The following is a 21194-nucleotide window of genomic DNA, read 5'->3' on the forward strand; positions in this document are numbered from 1 at the left end:
TAAGAACGGATTTGGTTTAAGAACGGACTTCAAGAGCGGATTAAGTTTGCAAACCGAGGTACCACTATATTGGAATAGCAAAATATCTGACAGATTTTTTGAAAAAATAATAATTCAAAATGGCCTCCCTCCATTCCATGCTCAGAAATCAACCAGACTGGCAATTGAATCAACACGGGCCAAAGGACAGCATCTTCTACCTCCTGTGATGGGATGGGGCGAGCTCAAGGGGTGCAGGGAACCTCCACTCTCCCAAACTCTGCTGCTGATCCCTTTTCCCCTACAGCTGCCTAACTCTGCCTATTGGTAGGGACAGCCCTTCTCTAGGAAGGATGTGTAAATTGCTCCTATTGGCTATCCATAAATTATAGGGAGCATATTCCCTAATAATTTATTCCATGGCTGAGCAGCTGTAATTTATTTAGACTCAGATTTTCTTGCTGGGCCCATGCTTTGTGTCATAATTCTCATCCTGGTTCTTATCCATAGATATGGTGACCAGCTGTTTGCCACCTCCCAAATCTTAAGTGGAGTGTGTATGTATAAAGAGATAAAGGTTACTCAAGGGCTGCTTTGTCCCTTTATGCTGAGCTGTATGTAAATTTGAAGTCTGTTTCCTCTTTATATCGGTAGTCACATCTCCCTGCACCAGCCACATCAGGAGGCATACCCTGTTTGCCCAACACATTTCCAATTAACCTGCCCAGCCCCCACCCAAAGACAAGGAAAGAAATGATGCTTTGGTTTCCATTTGTGTTGTTCACTTTAGCAGCCTTCAAAGGTATTCTTCTCTTTTAAGATACAGGGGAGTATCTTAAGATAGAGGGGAGTGTACCATTCACAGAGTTATATGAAGCAGACCTCTTAAAACCATATTTCTTTTCAGGTGTCCAAGCAGACATCCAGCTGGTTGAGTCTGGAGGAGATGTCAAAAGACCCGAAGCATCTCTCCGCCTCTCCTGTCGAACCTCTGGCTTCACCCTCAGCAGCTACTGCATGCATTGGGTACGACAGGCTCCAGGGAAGGCACTGGAATGGACTGCAGAGGATTGTGGTGGAAGCTCGCAAAGTTATGCTGACTCAGTGAGAGGGCGCTTCACCATCTTCAAGAACGAGCCTTCAAACATGGTATATCTGCAGATGAACAGCCTGAAACCCGAGGACACAGCTGTTTATTACTGTGCAAGACACACAGTGGGAGGGAGTGAATCTGAAGCCTGACAAAAAACCTCCCTTTGCCCATGGCAGCTCTCTAAATTGAGTTAACTGCACCAGACTGAATGAAGACATTAAGAGAAGGGAAACAAATGCTTTATTTGGGAATCCTGCCAAACATCTTAAGTATTACAAAAGACTAAGATGAAAACCAAGAATTTGTTCCCCCCAAAAATAGTACATGATGTTCAACCAATGTTCTCATGACTTAATGATTTTACTATTACAGACATCTTTGCTCCCTACCAAACATGCATTGCCCTTCTAACCCCCATGGTCAATCCCCTCCCCAGGTTGAGAGTTCCAGAGATGTGGAGGCACCACAGAAAAGGCCCTCTTTCCTATGCCTATCAATCTTTTCTCTTTCTCTCTCTCTCACCCTTACTGTATATATTTCCCCTTCCACTATTTTGTCTACCTGCAAGCCTCCTTTCCCCAGACAGTACTGTCCACACTTAATATCCAACAACCACAGAGGATCACAGTGGACAAGCAAGAAAGTGTCGTTTTTGTATGGAGCAGATAATCCATAATGGTCTACAGGATGGAGTACCTGACCACCTGTCAGCAGAGTTGTTGTAGATTACTAATAGGGAGAGGGGTGAGGAAAGCAATGGCATTGGCATAGTACAAACACACTGGCAGAATCCATCTGGCACTAGTGCACTGTACTGACCTTGTCTTTCCCAATAAGCTGCAGCAATACCAGTGACATGAGATCTGGCAACCACTGCTGTCCCACTCTGCGGAACCTACTGCAGAGAACTCATCAACAACAACAGCAACATTTACTGCATTGGAGCATAGCAGAAAATTAACTCAATAAAACTGCTCAAACAACACATGAACATTGGAAAATTAAACACACAGAAGAGGACTCTTTGGTATTAACTTATGACCCCGATTACCTGTGTCAGTTTCTCAGTTTGGGGAGGCTGCACGAAACACAAGGTTCACGAAACAAAATGGCACTAATCTAGCGCTAAACTTTGGCATCAGTTTGGAGGGAGGGTCCGGAATTTCAGGGCCACACGTTAATGAAGCTTACTTTATTGGCAAGAGGAAATCTAACGTAATTCAAGGTGTGAGATGATCACCATCTCAACAGCTACCTTAGAACAGCTACCTAACAGGACATTAGAAAAGCAAAACAGAAGTTTCAAATACAGTGGAACCTCGGTTTATGAACACAATCCGTTCCACGGAGGCGTTCGTAAATGAAGGCATTCGCTCCCCGAAGGCACGCTTTTGCGCGTTCGCAAAGCGCCGATAGAGTGCTTCTGCACACACACACGCTGCACAGAAGCGATCTGTGCATCCGACACCACGGAACCCGGATGTAAATACTTCCGGGTCTGCGGCGTTCGTAAACGGAGGCGTTCATAAACAGAGGTAGTTGTGAACCGAGGTTCCACTGTACGGGAATTCCATTATATGATCTCATCATCTGATGATGTAGCTACAATGGAGCATTGTCCTAAGTTATAAAAGTTAAATACATCAAAAGTACTTAGAAAACAAAACAAAAGAGGTTATATAATCACTGGTTTTATTATCTGTTCTCCACTGATGCAGAATACCGCCTCATATCCCCCCCCCCACTTTTTTTGAGGTGAGCAGATAGTTTGGATTGGCATAGATAGTATTCCAACCCAGTTTTTGGATTGTGCCCTCTGTCTCCATTCCAAATGCTGTAATAGAATCTAGTTAGAGCAGGCTTCGTCAAACTCAGCCCTCCAGATGTTTTTGGCCTACAACTCCCATGATCCCTAGCTAGTAGGACCAGTGGTCAGGGATGATGGGAACTGTAGTCTCAAAACATCTGGAGGGCTGAGTTTGAGTGAGCCTGAGTTAGAGTTATCTAGTTCTTCTCCTTATTAGCTGCTCCCTACTGTTCAGCTCAGGCCTCAGCAGAATAATGTAACATTTGGGGGAAAAGATGCAGCCAAGTAATCCAGCAGTGGAGGCTAAGATGGAGAAGATCTCCACAGCCACCATGTATTTCCCTTTGGTGCTCAGGTACGTCGGAACAAATGACAACCAAACACTGCAGAACATCAACATGCTGAAGGTGATGAACTTGGCTTCATTGAATGTGTCTGGCAGCTTCCTTGCCAGGAAAGCCACAATGAAACTGATGGTAGCCAGAAGTCCAAGGTAGCCCAAGACAAGATAGAACATGACGACAGAGCCTTCGTTGCATTCTGCTACAATTTCTTCTGGCAGCGAATGCATGTCCAAATCTGGAAATGGAGGAGACATTGCCAGCCACGTGGCACAAATGGCAGCTTGAATGAGGAAGGAGGAAACCACGGTGGAGTTGGTCACCCTTTTCCCCACCCACTTCCTCATGTTGGAGCCTGGCTTGGTGGCCATGAAAGCCATAACCACAGTGATGGTTTTGGCCAAGATGCAAGAGACAGCCACTGAAAAGATGATTCCAAAGGAGGATTGTCGGAAAAGGCAGGACATCTTCTGAGGCTGCCCAATGAAAGGAAAAGAGCAGAGGAAGCAGAGCAGGAGGGAAATAAGGAGAATGTAGGTGAGGTCCCGGTTGTTGGCTTTGACTATGGGGGTATCTTTGTGCTTAATAAAAATTCCAATCACCATGGCTGTGATTAAGGAGAAAGAAACAGTAACCAAAGTTAAACTGATTCCTAATGGCTCTTCATAGGACAGAAAGCCTATTGACTTGGAAATGCATTTATCTTTTTCCTTGCCTGGATATTGTTTTTCTGGGCATTTGAAACAGTCATCCATATCTGGAAAAAAGAAGAAGAGTTGCCATTTTACTGAAAACGCACGTATCAATTGGAGCCAATGGCCACAAATGTTTATGAAACCAGTATCGGTAAAGGTCAAATCACCTGGTCCAGATAGTACAAGGGTTTTTAACAGTGAATTGCCCTAGCAATGCTCAAGCTGCAGTTAGTTGCATCTCTTCATAAAGCCTCCCCCCCCTTGTCTTTCGCAAGAGGGCAGCAGAGTTGTAAATAATATTCCTTTGCCTAGGAGGTGGATAACATGGTGGTTTTGTGGTTTCAGCTGCAATGCTGATTATTTTCTCAGCCGTTTGGTCGAAAGCTGTTCATGGAAGACTCTTTATCCTCTAGAACAGGGACCCACAAACTTTGGCCCTCCAGATGTTTTGGACTGCAATTCCCATCTTCCCCGACCACTGGTCCTCTTGGCAAGGGATCATGGGAGTTGTAGGCCAAAACATTTGGAGGGCCAAAGTTTAGGGGTGCCTGATCTAGACCAGGGGTCAGCAACCTTTTTCAGCCATGGGCCAGGCTACCGTCCCTCAGACCATGTGGTGGGCCGGACTATATTTTGGAAGAAAAAAACTGAACAAATTCCTATGCACTAGAAATAACCCAGAGATGCATTTTAAATAAAAGGACACATTTTACTCATGTAAAAACACCAGGCAGGCCCCACAAATAACCCAGAGATGCATTTTAAATGGAAGGACACATTCTACTCATGTAAAAAAACGCTAATTCCCAGGCTGTCTGTGGGCCGGATTGAGAAGGCGATTGGGCTACATCCACCCCTGGGCCTTAAGTTGCCTTCCCATGCTCTAGAGCCTTCCACAAAAAGTTTCCAATGAAAGCTAAGGGAGAGTTATCCAGCTTTTTAAAAGCCAGACTAGATTTTATCATTGCCATGTATTTTGAACTTCTGTGAGGGGGGGGGATGTCTGGTCCTCCCCCCCCCCAAAAAAAAATCCAATGTGTGGCTCCAAACAAGTTTTCAAAGGGGGGTGGGTTACCCTTTGCCTCATGCCTGCTGGTTACAATGGATGGAAATATACATAATATTGGCTGAAAGGTAGGTAGAATACACTAAGTTACTTACCAACTAAGAAAGTTAATAAGATGCCTTCTCAGATTCCAAGAGGGAGAGAAAGGAAGGGACAGAATTTTATGGAGAGCTGGGACACCTTTTGAGTATCAAAATATTTTGAAGGAATTGTTTACATTTTATTTATGCATGTATTACCTTTATATACCAACTTTTCTTCCAAATAGCTCAAGGTGGGGTACATGGGAGATGCCAGGTTAGGCTGAGAGATGGTGACTGGCCCAAACATCACCCACTGAGCTTCCTGACTTCAATAGATATTTCGGGGAGAGCTGGAACACCTTTGTAGTATACAGTCAAACTTCTGTTGTCCAACATAATCCATTCCGGAAGCCAGTTTGGCTTCCAAAATGTTCGACAACCGAATTGTGGCTTCGGATTGGTTACAAGAGCTTCCTGCACTCTACGGAAGCCACATCGGATATTCGGCTTCCGAAAAACATTTTAAAACTTAAGCGTTTACTTCTGGGTTTTCAGCATTAGGGAATCGAGGTTTGACTGTACAGTGGTACGTCAGTTTACAAACAGTCCTGCTTACGAACTATTCTGTTTACAAACTCGTCCAAACCAGAAGTAGTGTGCGAACTTTACCTCGGTCTATGAATGGAAGCCGAATGGGGGAAGGGCACCAGCAGCAGGAGGCCTCATTAGGGAAAGCGCGCCTCAGTTTAAGAATGGATTTGGTTTAAGAACGGACTTCAAGAGCGGATTAAGTTTGCAAACCGAGGTGCCACTGTATTGGAATATCAAAATATCTGACAGAATTTTTTAAAAAAATAATTCAAAATGGCCTCCCTCCATTCCATACTCAGAAATCAACCAGACTGGCAATTGAATCAACACGGACTAAAGGACAGCATCTTCTACCTCCTGTGAAGGGATTGGGCGAGCTCAAGGGGTGCAGGGAACCTCCAGTCTCCCAAACTCTGCTGCTGATCCCTTTTCCCCTACAGCTGCCTAACCCTGCCTAGTGGTAGGGACAGCCCTTCTCAAGGAAGGATGTGAAAACTTAAATTGCTCCTATTGGCTATCCATAAGTTATAGGGAGCATATTCCCTAATAATTTATTCCATGGCTGAGCAGCTGTAATTTATTTAGACTTAGATTTTCTTGCTGGGCCCATGCTTTGGTTCTTATCCATAGATATGGTGACCAGCTGTTTGCCACCTCCCAAATCTTAAGTGGAGTGTGTATGTATAAAGAGATAATGGTTACTCAAGGGCTGCTTTGTCCCTTTATGCTGAGCTGTATGTAAATTTGAAGTCTGTTTCCTCTTTATATTAGTTGTCACATCTCCCTGCACCAGCCACATCAGGAGGCATACCCTGTTTGCCCAACACATTTCCAATTAACCTCCCCCGCCCCCACCCAAGGACAAGGAAAGAAATGATGCTTTGGTTTCCATTCGTGTTGTTCACTTTAGCAGCCTCCAAAGGTATTCTTCTCTTTTAAGATACAGGGGAGTGTACCATTCGCAGAGTTATATCAAGCAGACCTCTTAGAAACATATTTCTTTTCAGGTGTCCAAGCAGGCATCCAGCTGGTTGAGTCTGGAGGAGATGTCAAAAGACCCGGAGAGTCTCTCCGCCTCTCCTGTCGAACCTCTGGGTTCACCCTCAGCAGCTACTGCATGCATTGGGTACGACAGGCTTCAGGGAAGGGACTGGAACGAACTGCAGGGGATTGTGGTGGAAGCTCACAAGGTTATGCTGACTCAGTGAGAGGGCGCTTCACCATCTCCAAGAACGACCCTTCAAACATGGTATATCTGCAAATGAACAGCCTGAAACCTGAGGACACAGCTGTTTATTACTGTGCAAGAGACACAGTGAGAGGGAGTGAATCTGAAGCCTGACAAAAAACTCCCATTTGCCCATGGCAGCTCTCTAGAACCATAGAATCATAGAGTTGGAAGAGACCACAAGGGCCATCCAGTCTAACCCCCTGCCAAGCAGGAAACACCATCAAAGCATTCTTGACATATGCCTGTCAAGCCTCTGCTTAAAGACCTCCAAAGAAGGAGACTCCACCACACTCCTTGGTAGCAAATTCCACTGCCGAACAGCTCTTACTGTCAGGAAGTTCTTCCTAATGTTTAGGTGGAATCTTCTTTCTTGTAGTTTGAATCCATTGCTCCGTATCCGCTTCTTTGGAGCAGCAGAAAACAACCTTTCTCCCTCCTCTAAATTCAGTTAACTGCACCAGACTGAAGGAAGACATTAAGAGAAGGGAAACAAATGCTTTATTTGGAAATCCTGCCAAACATCTTCAATATCAAAAAAGACTAAGATGAAAACCAAGAATTTGTCCACAAAAAAGTATATAATGTTCAACCAATGTTCTCATGACTTAATGATTTTACTATTACAGACATCTTTGCTCCCTACCAAACATGCATTGCCCTTCGAACCCCCATGGTCAATCCCCTCCCCAGGTTGAGAGTTCCAGAGATGTGGAGGCACCACAGAAAAGGCCCTCTTTCCTATGCCTATCAATCTTCTCTCTTGGCCTTATTAGGGAAAGCACACCTCAGTTTAAGAACGGATTTGGTTTAAGAACGGACTTCAAGAGCGGATTAAGTTTGCAAACCGAGGTACCACTATATTGGAATATCAAAATATCTGACAGAATTTTTTTTTAAAAAAAAAAATTCAAAATGGCCTCCCTCCATTCCATGCTCAGAAATCAACCAGACTGGCAATTGAATCAACACGGGACAAAGGAAGGGATGGGGCGAGCTCAAGGGGTGCAGGGAACCTCCAGTCTCCCAAACTCTGCTGCTGATCCCTTTTCCCCTACAGCTGCCTAGTGAAAGGGACAGCCCTTCTCAAGGAAGGATGTGAAAACTTAAATTGTTCCTATTGGCTATCCATAAGTTATAGGGAGCAGATTCCCTAATCATTTATTCCATGGTTGAGCAGCTGTAATTTATTTAGACTTAGATTTTCTTGCTGGGCCCATGCTTTGTGTCATAATCCTCATCCTGGTTCTTATCCATAGATATGGTGACCAGCTGTTTGCCACCTCCCAAATCTTAAGTGGAGTGTGTATGTGTAAAGAGATAATGGTTACTCAAGGGCTGCTTTGTCACTTTATGCTGAGCTGTATGTAAATTTGAAGTCTGTTTCCTCTTTATATCAGTTGTCACATCTCCCTGCACCAGCCACATCAGGAGGCATACCCTGTTTGCCCAACACATTTCCAATTAACCTCCCCCGCCCTCACCCAAAGACAAGGAAAGAAATGATGCTTTGGTTTCCATTTGTGTTGTTCACTTTAGCAGCCTTCAAAGGTATTCTTCTCTTTTAAGATACAGGGGAGAGTACCATTCGCAGAGTTATATGAAGCAGATCTCTTAAAAACATATTTCTTTTCAGGTGTCCAAGCAGATATCCAGCTGGTTGAGTCTGGAGGAGATGTCAAAAGACCCGAAGCATCTCTCCGCCTCTCCTGTCAAACCTCTGGGTTCACCCTCAGCAGCTACTGCATGAATTGGGTACGACAGGCTCCAGGGAAGGGACTGGAATGGATTGCAAGGGATTGCGGTGAAAGCTCACAATATTATGCTGACTCAGTGAGAGGGCGCTTCACCATCTTCAAGAACAACCCTTCAAACATGGTATATCTGCAAATGAACAGCCTGAAACCTGAGGACACAGCTGTTTATTACTGTGCAAGAGACACAGTGAGAGGGAGTGAATCTGAAGCCTGACAAAAAACCTCTCTTTGCCCATGGCAGCTCTCTAAATTGAGTTAACTGCACCAGACTGAATGAAGACATTAAGAGAAGGGAGACAAATGTTTTATTTGGAAATCCTGCCAAACATCTTAAATATTAAATAAGACTAAGATGAAAACCAAGAATTTGTCAAAAAAAAAGTACCTGATGTTCAACCAATGTTCTCATGACTTAATGATTTTACTATTACAGACATCTTTGCTGCCAACCAAACATGCATTGCCCTTCTAACCCCCATGGTCAATCCCCTCCCCAGGTAGAAAGTTCCAGAGATGTGGAGTCACCACAGAAAAGGCCCTCTTTCCTATGCCTATCAATCTTCTCTCTTTCTCTCTCTCTCACCCTTACTGTATATATTTCCCCTTCCACGATTTTGTCTACCTACAAGCCTCCTTTCCCCAGACAGTACCTTCCTCCACACTTAATATCCAGCAACCACAGAGGATCACAATGGACAAGCAAGAAAGTGTCATTTGTGTATGGAGCAGATAATCCATAATGGTCTACAGGTTGCAGCAGTGATACGTACCTGACCGCCTGTCAGCAGAGTTGTTGTAGATTACTAATAGGGAGAGGGGTGAGGAAAGCAATGGCATTGGCATAGTACAAACACACTGGCAGAATCCATCTGGCACTAGTGCACTGTACTGACCTTGTCTTTCCCAATAAGCTGCAGCAATACCAGTGACATGAGATCTGGCAACCACTGCTGTCCCACTCTGCGGAACCTACTGCAGATAACTCATCATCAACAACAGCAACATTTACTGCATTGGAGCATAGCAGAAAATTAACTCAATAAAACTGCTCAAACAACACATGAACATTGGAAAATTAAACACACAGAAGAAGACTCTTTGGTATTAACTTATGACCCCGATTACCTGTGTCAGTTTCTCAGTTTGGGGGGCTGCACGAAACACAAGGTTCACGAAACAAAATGGCACTAATCTAGCGCTAAACTTTGGCATCAGTTTGGAGGGAGGGTCCAGAATTTCAGGGCCACACGTTAATGAAGCTTACTTTATTGGCAAGAGGAAATCTAACGTAATTCAAGGTGTGAGATGATCACCATCTCAACAGCTACCTTAGAACAGCTACCTAACAGGACATTAGAGAAGCAAAACAGAAATTTCAAATACGGGAATTCCATTATATGATCTCAACATCTGGTGATGTAGCTACAATGGAGCATTGTCCTAAGTTATAAAAGTTAAATACATCAAAAGTACTTAGGAAAAAAAAACAAAAGAGGTTATATAATCACTGGTTTTATTATCTGTTCTCCACTGATGCAGAATACCGCCTCATATCCCCCCCCCCTTTTTTGAGGTAAGCAGATAGTTTGGATTGGCATAGATAGTATTCCAACCCAGTTTTGGATTGTGCCCTCTGTCTCCATTCCAAATGCTGTAATAGTATCTAGTTAGAGCAGGCTTCGTCAAACTCAGCCCTCCAGATGTTTTTGGCCTACAACTTCCATGATCCCTAGCTAGTAGGACCAGTGGTCAGGGATTATGGGAACTGTAGTCTCAAAACATCTGGAGGGCTGAGTTTGAGTGAGCCTGCGTTAGAGTTATCTAGTTCTTCTTATTAGCTGCTCCCTACTGTTCAGCTCAGGCCTCAGCAGAATAATGTAACATTTGGGGAAAAAGATACAGCCAAGTAAGCCAGCAGTGGAGGCCAAGATGGAGAAGATCTCCACAGCCACCATGTATTTCCCTTTGGTGCTCAGGTACGTCGGAACAAATGACAACCAAACACTGCAGAACATCAACATGCTGAAGGTGATGAACTTGGCTTCATTGAATGTGTCTGGCAGCTTCCTTGCCAGGAAAGCCACAATGAAACTGATGGTAGCCAGAAGTCCAAGGTAGCCCAAGACAAGATAGAACATGATGACAGAGCCTTCATTGCATTCTGCTACAATTTCTTCTGGCAGCGAATGCATGTCCAAATCTGGAAATGGAGGAGACATTGCCAGCCACGTGGCACAAATGGCAGCTTGAATGAGGAAGGAGGAAACCACGGTGGAGTTGGTCACCCTTTTCCCCACCCACTTCCTCATGTTGGAGCCTGGCTTGGTGGCCATGAAAGCCATAACCACAGTGATGGTTTTGGCCAAGATGCAAGAGACAGCCACTGAAAAGATGATTCCAAAGGAGGATTGTCGGAAAAGGCAGGACATCTTCTGAGGCTGCCCAATGAAAGGAAAAGAGCAGAGGAAGCAGAGCAGGAGGGAAACAAGGAGAATGTAGGTGAGGTCCCGGTTGTTGGCTATGACTATGGGGGTATCTTTGTGCTTAATAAAAATTCCAATCACCATGGCTGTAATACAGGAGAAAGAAACAGTAACCGAAGTTAAACTGATCCCTAATGGCTCTTCATAGGACAGAAAGCCTATTGACTTGGGAATGCATTTATCTTTTTCCTTGCCTGGATATTGTTTTTCTGGGCATTTGAAACAGTCATCCATATCTGGACAAAAGAAGAAGAGTTGCCATTTTACTGAAAACGCACGTATCAATTGGAGCCAATGGCCACAAATTTCTTTTCGTTTGGAGCTAGCTCCTATTACCATCTCTCTGATCAGTTCTTATTGAGAACTGCAAAAAAGATATTTTATGATTACCTAATTATGCTGCTCTTTCTTATTTTTCTTGCAATTTCTTATTTTTATTAGGAGCATTTTAGTGGGTTTCAATGTTTTCATTAGCTCTAAATCTTCTGTAGAAATCTTCTGTGTGTGTGACTTTTATCCAAAGATCCCAGGGAGGTATAAAACATTAGGAACACCACATGGGCATATAAATGAAATGTAATCTTTCTTCCAGTGTGCATCACTTTGCACTTGGATCACCATCCATTTTTTGTTAGCTCTGTCCTAGAAGTGGCTCCTTCCTCTTACCCCCTTCATCGCTTAAACCTCCCATTTCTAGGATCCCCCAGCTTGTTCCTTCCCCAGACTGCTCCCCAGTGCCCCAATACTAGGATCCAGGGTCTAAGTCTTCTTCTTCCATGCCTTCCTTGGGCAGGTGGTGCCCACTGTTCTTCCTTGTCCAGCCAGTTCCTGACATACAAGATCAAAACGAAACCGAGCCACTCATCTGGCTTCCGGATTTTGGACCAATTGAAGTTTTCACTTTAACACTCAAAGCTGGAATACATTGTGCATCATGTCACTTACCCTCTTGATCTGAAATCTTCCCTTCCGGGCATGGACCACAATCGAAGCAACAGAACTTTTCCCCTTCCTTCGCTTTCTTCTGATTACCAGCATGGCAAGAAGGAGTACACACAGAAAGGGGAAGCACCTGTACACAGAAAAGGAATGAGGGGGAGCAGAAATAATAATTTTAAAACCAGCTAACTGTAAATTGAAATACAATGATTTGACACTGAAGAACAGAGAGCACAGTGCAGGCAACCATCTGCCAGTCTTTCACTGAGCATGCCAAACAGTATTGTTACAACAGTTGGGTGCCTGCCCCTCTCTCTGCTGAGCAGTGGCAAGAGCCCATGGGGGCCCAGGCACTCACCCAGGGCCTGTATTCCTTTGGAGAATGGAAGATGTGGCAGAGATTGCCGTGGCTTTAAGGAATATGGCTTATTCACCCATTCACACCTTGCAGAGAGTCCACACCTTACAGTATGGTCATTTCAAGAGGGGCTTTTACCCCACAGCAGTGAAGCTCTGGAACCCAAGGCATCTCTGCAACCAGGATTGCAACCAGCCTCCCTCAAACATGGATCCCAGCTCTTCTTCCTGCTTCCTCTTGCCAGCTACCCTTGCTTGAAAACTCCCTTTCCTGTTCCCTCAAACACATACCCCATCACCTTGGTAACATCTGACTCCACAGGCCAAAGGATTGCTTGCCGATGGCCCATCAACACCTTTTGTCATGTTAACAGGTTCGCTCTTACTTTCACCCATATCCCAATTAAACAATTTAGAGCATTTATTCATTCCTAGGGTTTAGGGGGGTATCCCCACTTAAATCAAAACAGTATGTGTGCAGTCAGTTGCTGGGCTGATGAGAAGTTGAAGACCAGATAAAAAGGATGACCATTTCTACTGAGTGCTTCATAGTAACATGATGGCCAACTGGTGATGTATAGTCCAGGTTGGGACCATGAAGAAATGATATCTGGCCAAAATTTATTAAGGCCTAGACCAGGCATCCCCAAAGTGCGGCCCTCCAGATGTTTTGGCCTACAACTCCCATGATCCCTAGCTAACAGGACCATTGATTGGGGGAGAGGGGAATTGTAGTCCAAAACATCTGGAGGGTCGAAGTTTGGGGGTGCCTGGCCTAGACAATATATACCATTCTATAGGAAACATGCAACTGCTTTCAATTGTTGGGAAGAGCAGAGATATTCAGTACCTCAAATGGACATTTTGATTTTTAAAAGTTCTGACATTAACAAAGCCTAATTACCCATGGCACAATAAATTGCTGTGCAAGATAATTTTCTGACCCTCAGAACATCTGCCCTGATGATATAGCCCACGAGAATGGCCTGCAATCCACACCTGGTTAAACCGCCTGTGCCATACAATCCTATCATCACTGATGAGGAATTTGTGTCCTTCATTGGGATCCACCCTTCCAATCTTCACTTGAACAAAAGAGTTGTTGGGGAACATGACCATGTTCATGATGTCAAATCCAGCTCCCATTTCCCTCTTGTCATTAAAAGTTACCGGTTCTCCAGCTGAGTTGTTAAATGAAATGCCTTGCAGAAATGGGTGGAGCTAGATAACAGAGAAAATGAATAAAAAGTATATATTTATTATAGTGGAGACTGTCCAAATATTTTGGATGAAGATGCACGTAATTTGCAGGTGGAGAGTACGGAAAATGTATAGATTCTCTTCCTCCTCTCTCTTTCTATGTGCCATCAAATATCTAAGTGGAAAACAGAAACCACAACTGTTGCCTAACATGAACCACCATTGCAAAGGTTGGCAGCAACAGCAGCATACGTGTTCTACGGTATGCTTATGCTGATATTTTATTCTCTTTTTAACTTTGCTGTTTCCAATGTAAACTTTGTACTTCACCTCCTTTGTACTGTTTTCTTCTGAAATCGTTAAGGTAATATTTTAGTTCCCCATTAATCTGTTGCTTTGAATGTATAGTTTATATTCCCCAGTAACGTTTTGTTCTGAATTGCTTTATTTGATGTTTGAACGTTTGGTAGATTTTCTTCTTAAGAATAAAGTAGTATGGAAATGAAATTATTATTAATCAAAAAATACTACTAATAATAATAATAATAATACACCATCTTCATTGTCATTGTGAAGGGAAAGAATTGCCAATTGTATTATTGAGCCAAGTCTGATCCTATAGTTTGCATTGCCTGCATTGTATAATTCTGAGTGTATGGCTCAGCCCCCCCCCCCCATATTCCCCTTTGCTTCTATGCCTCTATGTGTCAAAGGTTGTGTGCCTCTGTGCTATCAAGGCTAAGAGCTGACCTTGTCTGGAGCACAGGGAAAAAGGCCTTATCAGCAGAGGAGCCTGACGCTGAGAGTCGCTAGTTTGAACTGACGCATAGTCTTCTGAAGGCCTTGTTGAGTCAGAATGTGCATGCGCACAAGAAGAAGAACAGGATACGGATTTCCCTAATATGGACTTGCAATTTGCATGCACACACTTACAGAGGAGGGGGGGAGAAGAGCACAAAGGAGTGGATAAAAGCCTCATGTAAAAGTGTCTTTTTACTCATGTCGTGGAACTAGCCACCTTGAGTCTCTTATTAATAAGAAATAAAATTCTTTCTCTGGAAGAACTCAACCCCGGTGTCGTTTTGACTATCTTTTGTCCTTCAGAGAAAGAGTCTGCATTTACAATTTGTATTGGATGTGTGAAGTCAAAAGGAAAAAGGGTCTATTTGCTAAGGAGCTCAGTGTATCAGGAGGCAAATTGTAAAAGCCAAGCCTCAGAAGTTTTTTTTTTATTCCCCTTCTGCAGTAGTTAGCTTGGAGAGTTTTTTTTCTTTGTCATTGCACCCCCCCCCCTTGCGTTAGGAGGCAGATCGTAAAAAGTCAAGCCTGAGATTTAAAGAGCCTCCCCCCCCCCTTCTGCAGTAATCAGTTTGGCTGATCCCCCTCCCTGTTTGTTTTGTCTGTCTCGGGACGGCCTTCAGCCCTTTCACCTTGCCAGAAGCAGGGCAGTCGCATGATGTTTTAGTGCAAGCCAGGAAGTAAGGAGAGACAGCCCCCGAAGTGCAAGCCAGGAGAGACAGCCCCCGAAGAGACTGGAAAGTTAACCCATGTCCCTGCCGGAAGGGACTGTGTATAAAGGGCTGTTTTAATATGTCAAGACCCAAAGAGGGAGGAGTATTAACTCACCCCCCCCCCCCAAAAAAAGGAACTGTGTGTTTGAGGGGGGGGGGAAGTGAAGGAAATTAAGAAAGGGTATTTCTCTTGAATATTGTTGGAGAAACTAGAGTGCAGTTGCGAAGGGAAAAGCAGAGAAAGAGAAAGTAGAGGAGGAGCAGAGAAGGAGGAAAAAGGAGGGGGAGCGCGGGGGCTAGGGAGAGAGAAGTCTTCAAGCCTTGTGTGTTTTAAAAACGGAGACATTGTTGTAATTTGCAGCACGTGTAATTGTAAAGCATTGCCCTGGTATATATAAATATTTATAAAGTTGCAAGCCCCATAAGGATTTAGGACAATGTTGTGAAAAGGGTGAAATCAGAGTTTGTAAAAGGGGAGTGAAAGTTATATTATCAATCTAGAGTCGTATTGTAAATTAGGCATTATTGTTTATCTGTGTGGTTTTAATTCACATAAAGACTGGAGCAATATCTGGTATGCGCCCAAGATGTTCCCAAAGCTACTGAAACATTATTAGATTCCTTTTTAATGCCCAGGGAAGAGGACTGATTTTCTGTGTGCTTTGATAAACTGGGTGAAGAGATTCGAATCAAATGCTGGGACTATTCGATTTCTGTTGCCCATGGATGTTGGACATTTATCTGATTAGGACGTTGATTTAATTGAGTTACCCTGGCCTATGAAATATGACACAAGGACAATAATAAACCCCCCCCCCAAAAAAGGGGGAGCAGTTTCTTTTTCCTCTGCTGTTTCTTTGTGTGTATGTTGTTGCCTGGCTGCCTATTCCAACAGGAGTCCAGACCACGATTGCGACCAGCAGACGACTGCCCTGCTGACATCAGTCCTGAGAGATTGCCAAGAGACTGCCTACATCTGGCTGTGAGAAGCCCTTCAGTCAGAATGAAGCCACAGTATGTGGATACCAGCTGACTCTGAGCATAATGAGAGTCCTCTACAATCTCCAAGGGACCACAGTCTGGACACTCTTTTGGCTTGACTTGCTTTGTACTTGCAAATTCCAGAACCTCGGAACAGGAAAGAATTGCGGGGGTTCCTAGGGTCCGCGGGATTCTGTAGAGTATGGATACCAAATTATAGTGCTATCGACAAACCCCTGCATGAGTCCACCCGAGGAACAGAGAAGGACCCCTTTGTGTGGGGAACTGAACAGCAGCAAGCATTCCAGAAGCTTAAAGAAGCGTTATTACAAGCCCCAGCACCACCACCCCACATATAGGAATCCCCAACCCAGAGAAACCATTTACTTTGTTTGTGGATGAAGAACAGGGCATAGCAAAAGGCATCCTGTGGCAGAAGCTGGGCAGCTGGCAGCAACCTATAGCCTATTTGTCTGAGAAATTGACTGTCTCAGAACAAGGATTGCCTCCCTGTATGCGAGCAGTGGTAGCTGTAGCAACCATACTCACGAAAGCAGACAAATTTACCTTTGGACAAGAGACCACGTGTGTCACCCCCCATGCTGTACCTGCCCTGCTGGACATGAAAGGGACTTATTTTCTATCCCAGGCAAAGATGAGGAAGTGCCAAACGTTGCTGATGCACCCACGATTGCAATTCAGGGTTACTGAAGCCCTCAATCCAGCCACACTGCTGCCTGTGAATGAGGATGCAGCCCCATCTCATGATTGTATACAAGTAATGGAGGAAGTTTATTCCAGCAGACCTGATTTGAAAGATGAGGCAGACCCTAAATGGCCTTCTTGGTTTGTGGATGGGAGTAGCTTTGTAGAGGATGGACAGAGAAAAGCAGGATACGCCATAGTATCCCTGGAGGATGAAACCATTGAAGCCCTGCCACTTCCGCCTGGAACGTCGGCTCAATTAGCAGAGATCACAGCCTTGACACGTGCCCTGTGGCTGGCGGAAGGCATGGATATCAACATTTACACAGACTCCAAGTATGCCTTCCTTTACTTTGCATGCCCACGGGATCCTGTGGAAAGAGCGAGGTCTACTCACATCCAAAGGTAACCAGGTGCAGCACCCCCAGGCTTTGATGGATCTCCTAAATGCCGTGTGGGCACCAAGGCAGTTGGCTGTGATACATTGCTATGGGCATCGAACCGGCGCCAGCGAAACAGCACGGGGAAACCCCCTGGCAGATCAAATGGCCAAATACGCAGCGAAGCAATTGTCACCTGCATTCTTCCTTGGATCTTTGATCCCTGAAAAGATCGTGGACACCAGCCTAAAGCCTCCATATGCCTGTATGGCATATGCCATCCAGGAACGAATGACAGCAGAATCAGAACACCTGGCAATCACAGATGAGGGTTGGTACCTCACCCCCGACAACAGATTGTGGGTCCCCGAATCCCTAGGGCCCCAGGTTGTGCGCCGGTACCATGATTCCTGCCACTTGGGCCCAGATGCCTTAACCAAGCAACTAGGAAGCTGTTTTTTTCATAACTAAGCTGTTCCAGCTGGCCTCACAAGCCTCAAGGAGCTGCATCTTATGCCAGAAAAATAACCAAAGGACTGGGCCCCTGCCCCCAGTTGGCATCCAGCATCGAGGCACGGCCCCCATGGAAGACATAGAAGTAGACTTCACAGCAATGGCTAAGTGTGGAGTCTTTCATTATATCTTGGTTGCCGTCTGTTCATACACAGGTTGGGTGGAGGCATGGCCCACCAGGACCGAAAAAGCATCCGAGGTGACGCGGTGTCTATTAAGGGAGATTATTCCGCGCTACGGCATGCCTAGGTCAATAGGATCTGACAATGGTCCGGCATTTGTGCATAAGGTTCTACAGGAATTAGCAGTCACCTTGCAAATTGATTGGAAGTTACATTCAGCTTACAGGCCACAGAGCTCGGGGAAGGTGGAGCGCATGAATAAGACTATCAAGAATCAGTTAGCAAAACGCACCCAAGCGACGGGGGGTAACTGGGTAGCCATGCTGCCCCTTGCACTTCTGCAGATTCGTTTTGACTTTCGTTTGTCCTTGCCTGGGTGCAACTTAAAAGGACCCACAATAGCTGATAAGGCTACAATTGTAACATATAAAGTAGTATGGAAAGTAGTATGGAAATGAAATTATTATATTATTAAATAATAATAATAATAATAATAATAATAATAATAATAATAATAATAATACACCATCTTCATTGTCACTGTAGCAGCAGCACCTCTGGGGAGACAAAAATGGTATTGCCTGCAGGCCAGGAGATTCTATAAATTCTATATATACACACATACTGCTGGTCTATGAAAACAACAATGCCAAAGTGGTTTATAAAAAAAAAATAAGCAATTTCCTAATAGAGACATTGTTGTTGTTGTTGTTGTTGTTGTAGTCCTTTAGTCGTGTCCGACTCTTGGACCCAATGGACCAGAGCACACCAGGCACTCCTGTCTTCCACTGCCTCCCGCAGTTTGGTCAGACTCATGTTTGGTGGCTTCGAGAACACTGTCCAACCGTCTCATCCTCTGTCATCCCCTTCTCCTTCTGCCCTCAATCTTTCCCAACCTCAGGGCATAGCTGCCAAGTTATCCCTTTTTTAAGGGAAGTTCCCTTATGCTGAATAGGCTTCCTCGTGAGAAAAGGGAAAATTTGGCAGCTATGCCTCAGGGTAATTTCCAGGGAGTCTTCTCTTCTCAAGAGGTGGATACATTACCTGCCAATGAACCCATTTCATTTTGGAGACATTACCTGCCAAGGTTGGAGACCTTGAAGTTGAATTCTTTTACCCCTCATCTTTTCTCTCTGATTGAATCTAGATGAGTGCAAGGCATGCAAAGCATGAGCCACAGAATAGACAGCATTGTAGATACCGTAGCTGTGGCCAGTCATGCGCATTTCAAAAACAGCCCCTGGAAGTCTCTCCAGCTTCTCCTCTCCAGTACATGACCTATCAACTTTTGCTGTTGCTTCAGGATTTGGAAATGAACAGTTGAATGCTTGCTCCCAGAAGTCCTTGAGGAAACCATCCCCTTGTGACCAATGAAGCCTTACATTCTGAAGATATGTCTGGAACCCCAAAGGTTCTTCTGAGTGAATTGCAAAGGAAATTGTGCCTTCAAATATTTCAAAATCCCAACCCCTTATAAGACCAGTTACGGAAAAATCAATCTGGGCTGTCATGATCCACACCTTTCCAACTGAAGTGTTTTCCTTATATTCAGGAGCAACTACTACAATTAAAGTGATCAGCCACATTACAGTCATCGTTTCCCCATATATAATAAATGTTCTGGCTTTCATATCCATGAAAGGCTTGTAAATATTTTGGGCCTGATCATTAAGATCTTCAAAGCCGTGGAAATTGCCTTGGTTTGGGATTCTTTCTGAAAAAGCTGTGCATATTCCATTTTGGGAAAGCAATGGCTCCAGGGTCTGCAAGAAATGGTCTCCGCTTTCATCATCCACAGCAAGAAGCCCAATCCAGGTCCATCTAAAATGCTGCAGTAACCAGATGATCCCTGTATACTGATGGGTCTCATTTGCAACCATACTATAAAAGGAATGGGCCTGTGTTGTGACACTTTGCTCTGGAGCAAATGACCCATACGTGAGCTGAAAGGGAATGTACAGCTACTTTAGAGTTCTTTCTAGCCAAGCCATTCTGTGAGTTTCTTTTTTATGGAATCAAGATTTGGGGAAGTAAGATAATAATCTATATTTCCAGCTCTGGTTGAAATGTGTTTGTTCAACCCTCTGCTTCAGATTTGGGAGTATGATGAAATGCCCAGGAAACACAGAATGAAAATCTGCCAGTCACCCCCAGGGAATTTCCTGCTCATTTATTTTATTCATAGTATCTATATTGGCCAATGAATGACATAGAAAGATAAAAAGACGAGAAACGGTAATAAAAAAAATGTTATAACAATTGTAGCATATACATTCACTGCAGAGAGAACCTAAAACCAAATTGAGTGTATTAGTAAAAGGCACTCATAAAAGGCCTATAAAGGGGAGATAAGTGGGAGAATGCCATCTTCCACATAATGTGTCCCTCAGCTGTATGAAGTCAGTCTCCATATTATTTGGTTTTTCAAACATTATAATTTTATTTTCTAAACAGTCATATTTCTCCATCTGTGTCAGCTACACAATCTCTCCATGAATATCAATAAAATACTCCATGAAAATCAATAATACTCCATGAAAATCAAAAAAATATCAAAAAAGCATGTATGGCATGCTTGATTGTGTGAATGACCCAGTTCATTGTGCAAGGATCTTACCTGTGGGATCTTGTAGAGACTTACGATGTCGGCCATATGAAAGGAGATATCAGAGGCAAGGCCCCCAATAATGGCTACTAGGTTTTTCTGTATGCCACATGCATAGTTGGGGGAAAATGTATGTGATTTGAAGAGCAGGTCCAGAACGGTACGATAGGTCATCCTCTCAATGTAGTAACTGTCGTAGATGTGGAATCCAAGTGTGGCATTGGGCAAGAGCTTGGGATTCTCATTTATCATTTTTATAGAAAACACCAAGGCCAGGGCATGCTGATAGAACTTTGTCACCATTCTGCAAAGAAAACCATAAGTTCTCTCACAACTAAATTCTACAGAGAGTTCAAAATATTTTATCACAGTGCTAGACCCCAGCACAAATGCAATGAGCTTGACCATCATTATATTAAAGAAGAAAAACAATCACAGTGGCTGCAAACAAGGGGAGGAGATGGAGAAATCGGTATCCATTTCAGTTGGACGTGTGTTCCATCCAGTGTTTCCCTAAATTTATCTTTTTACTTTGTATGTTCCACTTTGGTACAATTTGGGTTAGTATCAGCAAACACCCTGTATAGTCCTTAACAACTGTCCCTTACCATGCTGAGTTTATTTCCCAGTTAGAAGATTACACAAAAGCACTTTGCTAAGCAACTGTATACCATATGATAATACCCACTTCTTTTTAACAGCACTGCTTGTTTTGATAACTTTTCTTTATTCCCATTCTGCCCGAAGTCCCGACAGCCACAGCCACCTCTGTTTTAAACCCAAGCTTTCTTTAATTTGCTCTCATTACACGCGTTTGC

General features: G+C 44.0%; 2 protein-coding genes across 2 annotated transcripts; both read right to left on the bottom strand.

The window, feature by feature from the left end:
• Positions 1-1182: 1182 nt before the first annotated feature.
• On the bottom strand, positions 1183-19759 carry LOC118078117 (vomeronasal type-2 receptor 26-like). The gene is made up of 4 exons (XM_060281836.2): positions 18851-19759; positions 13359-13580; positions 12009-12135; positions 1183-3977 (listed from the first exon to the last, which is right to left on the bottom strand). The coding sequence occupies exons 1-4, from the start codon at positions 19649-19651 to the stop codon at positions 3073-3075; spliced, it is 2055 nt and encodes a 684-aa protein (XP_060137819.1). The 5' UTR covers positions 19652-19759; the 3' UTR covers positions 1183-3072.
• LOC148684129 (vomeronasal type-2 receptor 26-like) lies at positions 6872-12004 on the bottom strand. Its single transcript, XM_088655665.1, has one exon. It carries the CDS (start codon positions 11400-11402, stop codon positions 10398-10400), a length of 1005 nt encoding a protein of 334 aa, XP_088511791.1. The 5' UTR covers positions 11403-12004; the 3' UTR covers positions 6872-10397.
• Positions 19760-21194: the final 1435 nt, after the last annotated feature.

Source organism: Zootoca vivipara, chromosome 12 (assembly GCF_965207765.1).
Source record: "Zootoca vivipara chromosome 12, rZooViv2.hap1.1, whole genome shotgun sequence".
Lineage (NCBI taxonomy): Eukaryota > Metazoa > Chordata > Lepidosauria > Squamata > Lacertidae > Zootoca > Zootoca vivipara.